The sequence below is a fragment of the Herpailurus yagouaroundi genome, unplaced genomic scaffold (genome assembly GCF_014898765.1).
Source record: "Herpailurus yagouaroundi ecotype Mexico unplaced genomic scaffold, PumYag 163, whole genome shotgun sequence".
Lineage (NCBI taxonomy): Eukaryota > Metazoa > Chordata > Mammalia > Carnivora > Felidae > Herpailurus > Herpailurus yagouaroundi.
The window spans coordinates 50,607,964-50,615,020 of NW_024412404.1; the positions used below are offsets into that span (position 1 = coordinate 50,607,964).

General features: G+C 50.7%; 1 protein-coding gene across 27 annotated transcripts in view; it reads left to right on the forward strand.

Moving 5' to 3' along the window:
• TCF7L2 (transcription factor 7 like 2) overlaps positions 1 to 2,723 on the forward strand; it is a 203,638-nt gene extending 200,915 nt beyond the window's left edge. For 26 of the 27 annotated variants that reach the window (XM_040486450.1, XM_040486448.1, XM_040486453.1 and 23 more), the window contains one exon: positions 537 to 739. In XM_040486450.1, coding sequence (XP_040342384.1) covers positions 537 to 616 — 80 coding nt within the window. In that variant the 3' untranslated portion in view covers positions 617 to 739. Of the gene's footprint in view, positions 1 to 472 lie in introns of all 27 variants that reach the window. The other variant, XM_040486476.1, reaches the window with a different exon arrangement.
• The last annotated feature ends 4,334 nt before the right edge of the window (positions 2,724 to 7,057 follow it).

A 7,057-nucleotide genomic window follows, 5' to 3' on the forward strand; every position in this document is an offset into this window, starting at 1 on the left:
CACACACACACGCACACACTCAGAGCACCGGGGGTAGGGTGGTGGCGGTGGGAACGGAGGGGGAGATGCGATGGTTCAGCCAGGGGACGTCCAAGCCGAAAGAGAAAGCACACACTTGTCAGGGGAATCGCAGCGCGGATGCAGCCGCTTTTCTGGCACACGGGCGCTGCATCATCAATCCAGTCTAGTCTGCTCAGTGGTATCTGGGCCCGGGTCGGGTCGGGTCGGGTCGCGGCGGCGGGGGGGGGCGTTAGTGGGGGGCGAGGGGAGCAGGTAGGTAGCGGGGGGAGGGGGGTGGCGCTCCACCAGTAAAATGCTGTTTGCCAGAGCAGGCTCAGACGGGGGCGGCAGTGAAGCGAGCGTGGCACGCCCCCCCCCCCCGCGGGACTACCTGGCCCCCCCCTCCCCCCCCGGCCACGGGGCTTGCTGGCTCTTGGGGCACAGGTGACTCGAACTCGGCTCTGAGCAGTAGATAACGCTCTCCCTTGGCATCTTTGCCCCCTATTCACGGAGAACTCTCTCCCCCCTGTTTCTAGGAGAAAAAAAAAGTGCGTTCGCTACATACAAGGTGAAGGCAGCTGCCTCAGTCCACCCTCTTCAGATGGAAGCTTACTAGACTCGCCTCCTCCCTCCCCCAACCTGCTAGGCTCCCCTCCCCAAGACGCCAAGTCACAGACTGAGCAGACCCAGCCTCTCTCGCTGTCCCTGAAGCCCGACCCCCTGGCCCACCTGCCCATGATGCCGCCGCCGCCCGCCCTCCTGCTCGCCGAGGCCGCCCACGGCAAGGCCCCCGCCCTCTGTCCCAACGGGGCCCTGGACCTGCCCCCCGCCGCCCTGCAGCCGCCCGTCCTGTCCGCCTCGTCTCTGGCGCAGCCGTCGACATCTTCCTTACATTCCCACAGCGCCGTGGCCGTGGCCGTGGCCGGGACGCAGCCCCAGCCGCTGTCCCTCGTGACCAAGTCTTTAGAATAGCTTTAGCCTCGTCAGCCCCGGTTGGTTTGCGTAGTGTTGAGTTCCGCTTCTGTCCACCCCCCGCCCCCCCCCCCCCCCCCGCCCCCCCCCGCACCCCCCTCCCCCCCCCCCGAAAGGTTTCGTTTTGTACTCTTAATTTTGTGCCACGTGGCTACATTAGTTGATGTTTATGGAGTTCATTGGTCAATATTTGACCCATTCTTATTTCAATTCCTCCTTTTAAATATGTAGATGAGAGAAGAACCTCATGATTCTACCAAAATTTTTATCAACAGCTGTTTAAAGTCTTTGTAGCGTTTAAAAAATATATATATATACATAACTGTTATGTAGTTCGGATAGCTTAGTTTTAAAAGACTGATTAAAAAACAAAAAGGAAAAAAAAAAGAAGCAATTTTGAAGCAGCCCTCCAGAAGGAGTTGGTTCTGTATTATTTGTATTAAATACGAGCTTGCGAACCAATCATTTTACATCTGGTTTTTAAACCATAAGGGCACGAGGAATGCAGTGCCGTTACTCTTTTTTTTTTCTCTGTGTGAAACAACTTTAATTGTGATGTTACTTGTTATTGTTTAAATGTACAGAAACAAAGGGTTAAATGTGTTAATATACCTTGTTCCATGGTGTTGTTCTTTTGGGGGGAGGGGGATGCTACTCAACCATTAATGGAATCACAACGCTGTTGGACCAGTAGTATTTATTGCTTTAGAGATTGCTCGTCGAACCTGTATGTCGTCCCTTTTAAAATATGTTTTCCTTTTTCTTGAAACTGTATAAAGTTTTTTTCCCCTTAGCATAAGCATCTTATATATAACAACTCATTTGTACAAGGTTTTTAAGTTTATATATAAAATGTGTATATATATTTTTTTGTTTCTCTTTTTGACTTTTTTTTTTTTTTTTTTGGCTGTATGAAACCCAGATGCCGCCAAACGGACATTAATAGTTGCGTTTAAGGATCAGTAGCATTAACGAAAGTTGCTTTAAAAGCCATTATGTAAAACAAGACTTGAAAATTAGTGAGGGAATTTTAGCGGACGCTGTCTGAGCAGCAGCGGGAACCACCCTGTTTCTCCTTTGAACTCACAGTCGCCAGTTCTGTGCCCTTAGGACGTGGCCCGACTGTGTGCAAAACTTTATGTGCCAAAATTCTCAGTGACTTTAGCTTTCTCCCTCTTTTCGATGCTGTAATTTTTGTTCATCATGTTTTGCTGTGATGTTACATAGGTAGATTTGTATGTAGTTTTAATGTCACCTATAACAAGACGTGTTTGGTAGCAGATTGTCCAGAAAGCATTTTAAATGAAGAGGTATCAAACCCTTAGGGGCCAAAATTCTGTATATTAGATTACTCTTAAAGGAAAAACCAGCTGCCGCTTTTATGTACACGTATTCCATACGAGTAGGTGGCAAACTTTAAAAATAAGAAAAACCCTAGGCATGTTGATGTTGCAAAATGCTGTATAAAGCTGACACCTGTTCACTCAGTGCCATTGTAGTTGACATGAAGCGATTGTAAGACTGTCTCCGATTTTTCTCTGGTTTATTAAAATGCTAACTATAACATTTTTTGTGAATACTTTGAATGTTTCCTAACAGTTGTGATGTTACCGTTCCGTTTTATGCTCTTATTCCAATTTCATTTTTAATGGTTTGGAAGCCATTTTTGTAATGAATAAATGTTCATGCTGTACAATATCTGTAGCATGCCGTTCTGGATTAATAAAAGCAACTTAGTATGTGCAGATGAAGGCTGGTCACTTGTTTCTGTGATTTGGATTTGGCCTCTGGGGAGGCTGAATCTACCTTCACCGGGACTACTGTCTTCCCAAGCCAGACCGTGACACCGGACCGCATGGTTGGTGTGGGTGGCGGGTTGGGACTTGGGTCTCAAAAAGTGGCCTTGCACTCCTCTGATGGGTCGGGATGGTTTCCTTCCCCCACTCGTTCCCAGTGCCTCTGTGCCTTATCAGTGTCCCTGGTTGGTTCCTTCCTGAAAGCCAAGCACAGTCCCAGAGTACATGGCGCTCTTCTGGCTCTAAAACGGCCATCCTGGGGACACCTGGGTGGCCCAGTCGGTCGAGCGACTGACTCTTGATTTCGGCCCAAGTCGTGATCTCGAAGTTCGGAAGTTCGAGCCTCGCACTGGGCTGTGCCTGTTTGGGATTGGGCTGTGCGCTGACAGGGGTCCTCTCTCTCCCTCTCTCTCTGCTCCTCCCCCACCTGTGCTCTCTCTCTCTTTCTCTTTCTCTCAAAATAAACAAACTGAAAAAAAAAGATTTTTAAACAGCCGTCCTGGTATATCTTAGAGGTCCTTCTCACGGTATCCCGCAGAAGGGATTTAATTTGGGATAATGACACGTAGTTAGTTCACCAGGAATCGATTTGAGACACCACATCATTACCGCTGATGTGAAAGTGTTCTAACTTCTTTCTGCGAGTTGCATGCGGGGAGAGATGGCAGGGTGTCGGATGGCAGCGAGCCTTGTCGAGCAGGAAGGTTTCCAGAAAACTGGACCAAGACGAGTCACTCAGAGGCTTGTCTGGAAGGGTCTTGCGGTCCGTGGGACTCACGTTCTGTGGCTGTGCCCTGGCGAGGGTGCAGGTTCATCATCATCACGAACCAGGGGCCACAGTGAAGACCTGGCGGTCATTTCTCCCGCCAGGTAGGATGGATGGATGCACAGGTACGGCCCTGCTACTGGAAAGTTCGTGTTAGGCCTCTTTGCTCTCACGAAAGCGCTATGTTAGCACCTGTTTTCACTAACTGAAAGAAACCCGAAGAGGACTTTGGCTTTCGCGAGAAAAAGGCGAAAAGTGAAAATAGCGACCAGTATTTGGCCGCGAGGCGTTGCAGAGGCAGCGAGAGTGGCCCCGGGAACGACAGTCAGCATCTCGGCGTCAAGCTGCCGCCACTCTGAACTGTGTCTGTGAGCACCTGTGCGCCTCTCCGTTTATTCTGTGCGTCCGGAACGAGGATGTGTCCTAAGGTACCAGACGAGGCTCAGGGAGGTCATTTGGGGGTCTGGGAATGCTCGAAATTTTCCCCTATAAATTCGTGGTAATTGCTGCTTCGCTTGACGCCTGGCTTCAGCTTTTACCCGAGGTTCCCTAAGACTGCGCTGCTCCGGACAGCGGGGGAAACCTGTGTATGTTCCACTCATCTAGGACAACTGTACCTTCCGGGGACATGATTTCAATGGGCCTGGAAGCTGTTCGTGTTGTTGCCGCTGCTACTTGAGGCCACGCGGTGTTGTCATCGAGGGCTTTAAAGTTCCTGCGCTTTGCTCGAGCTGGTTTTTGTTCTGTCGCCTCTCAGTGATTTCGTTCTCGTTTTGCTTTGTATTCCCAGAGAGAAGTGATTCTGGTCGCCCTTCCCCATTTTATTTTGCACACTGGGCCCAGAGTGACCTTTGAAAACACAAATCGGAACAATATCTGTCCTTTGCGGCCGCGTGCCTAGTCTTTATGTGCCTTTTCTCGTTTAATCCTGAACATTACCACCTGTGCTCGATATTATTTTCCCTGCCCCCCCCCCCCCCCCCACCCCGTGCTTTATTTTCTAAAACCGGGTTTAGAAGCTCTGAGTTTGTATCTTGTCCAAGGGCACGCAGCTAGTAGGGTGGAGGGGCTGGGATTTAAATTCAGATCTGACCGCAAACGGGCGTTCTTCACTTATGCCTCCTTGTGTCGTAAGGCTGGTCCTCCTCCCAGAGTGATGGGACAGTCCTTTTGAAGGGTGTCCTTGTTTGCCCCCACTTCGTCCACTGCCCCACACACTCACCCACACCCTTTTTCCCCCTCTCCTGGAAGGTTCGGCTCCGCTCCTGCAACCCCACTTCCTGCCTGGATAACTCCTCATCTTTCAGGTCTGAGCGTAGACAATAGTGAGCGATGTCTCCCTCCTATGTGCTCTTCCGGCTTCCTGTTTTTCCCTCCCTTTGATCCCCTCGCCCACCGTGGTGTCAGTGGATGTTGTCTAGGCCACTAATAGTGCCACTTAGCACCACTGACATCTTTTGTCGTGGGGGACTGTCCTGTGCATTGTCGGATATTAGCATTCCTGGCCTCTTCCCCCTAGATGCCGGTAGCACCCCCGGCACTAAGACGTCCAGAAAATGTCTTCAGACTCTGCCAAACATCCCCTGGGGGGCAAACTCGTGCCCCGTTGAGAACCGTGGCTCTAGAGAGCCCTCCAAGAGGAGGAAACGTGGCTTTTAGGTTCACTGCTGTATACTAAGGTCCTGGTTCGGTGCCTGGCACATAGAGGGTGCTTTGCTACATATTTGTTGAAGGAAGGAAGAAGTGTGGTTAGCCAGCTCAACGTGCGTATCTTGAGAACCAGAGAATGGCACCTTAACAGAGTGCTTCCGCATTTTGTGTTCTTCGATCTTCCTAATCCTTCCTAAGCCTTTCAGCCATGCGGGAATGAAGCTCAGTGCCCTTGTTACAAAGGCAAAAAAAAAAAAAAAATTGGGTGGAGCGGGGAGGGGATGATCCCTCTGTCTTGAGCCAGCCTGAGTGAAGATCACTTTTTAAAATTCAAAGTGTAGGGGCACCTGGGTGGCTCGATCCGTTAAGCGTCTGACTCTGGATTCTGAACTCTGGATTTTGGCTCAGGTCATGATCTCACAGTTCGTGAGTTCAAGCCCCGCATCGGGCTCTGCACTAACAGTGCAGAGCCTACTTGAGATTCTCTCTTTCTCTCTTTCTCTTCCTCTGCCCCTCCCCTGCTCTCTCTCTCTCTCTCTCTCTCTCTCTCAAAATAAACAAAAATATTCAAAGATAGGTCACCCAGCCTCATGTTGACTGCCTCACAGCTTTGAACAGTAATACCCTGGGTCCCTCCCCACCCTGACAGGGAACTTCCTTTGCCCCAAGTCTGTCTTTCTCCACAGTTTAGGTTCCAGGCTCCCAGAGGCCAGGCCAACTCCCTGACCTTTAACACTCTCTCTCCATCTGTTGGGTTTCTTCTGACCTCGGAAGTTCATTTCTCATCCGAGCATCTTCTGATGTCACCCATCTGTGGGCGTGTTGTTACTCAGAGACCCCGAGACCACTTCTAGGAGCTCATAGCCCTCTGATCTCTGAGCCACATCACCTCTGCCCTCGGATGAGACCCGACCAAAGAAGTTTGTCTGTCAGGAGAGTATATAGTTTCCTGTGGCTGCTGTAACAAATTAACACAAACTTAGTGGCTTCCAACGACAGCTCTCCCAGCGCTGGAGGCTGGAAGTCCGGAACCCAGCTGTTGGCCGGGCATGTTCCCGTCGGAGATTCTGGAGACTCTCCCGGCAGCTGCCTACAGTCCTGGGTGTCGCTGGGCTCGTAGCCAAATCAGTCAACTCTCTGCCTCCGTCTTCACACCGCTACCTCCTGTGTGTCTGTCTGGAAACTTTCTGTGCCTTTCCCCTTGAGGATGCACGTGATGGATCTAGGGCCCACCTGGGTCATCCTGGCTGAGCCACTTCCTTCTAGATCCTTCACTTAATCACACCTTGTGCCAGATAAAACAATACAGGTTCTAGGATTTGGACACGGCCTGTATCTGGGGGGGGCGGGGCGGAGGGCAGCATTCAGCCCACTACGGAGGCATTTGCTGATTCTGGGAGACTACAGAGTCTTAGCATGGAAGCCTCCAGAATGGGCAGTGGTACTGCTAACGGGTGGTGGTTTGGGACAGATCCATGTAGAAAGTGGTTTTCCGTTTTCGGTAATGGGAGGTTTCGTTGTTTGTTCCGGTGATGTGGATGCGTGGAGGGTCAGGTAGGTGCCTTTCATCCGGATCTAGGATGTGAAGAGAGGACAGACCAAGGAGCAGTGCAGAGAACCTGAGCTTGGAGACTCTTAACACCGGACTCCCGCCCTGTGTGTCCTTGGGCAGTTCCTCCAGCTCACAGGTGGCGACAACAGAACTCGTTCTGACAGATTGAGGCCATAATTCAGCACCTGGAGTGGGAAACCATGGTGTTTATTGTTATTATCAAAGTACAAGGCCAGTCAGAGCTATTTCTCCCCCCATTATTTCTCTTCAGGATTCTGTGAGTCCTGCCCTCCAAACCCAGGTTGGAGAGTGGGACACTTT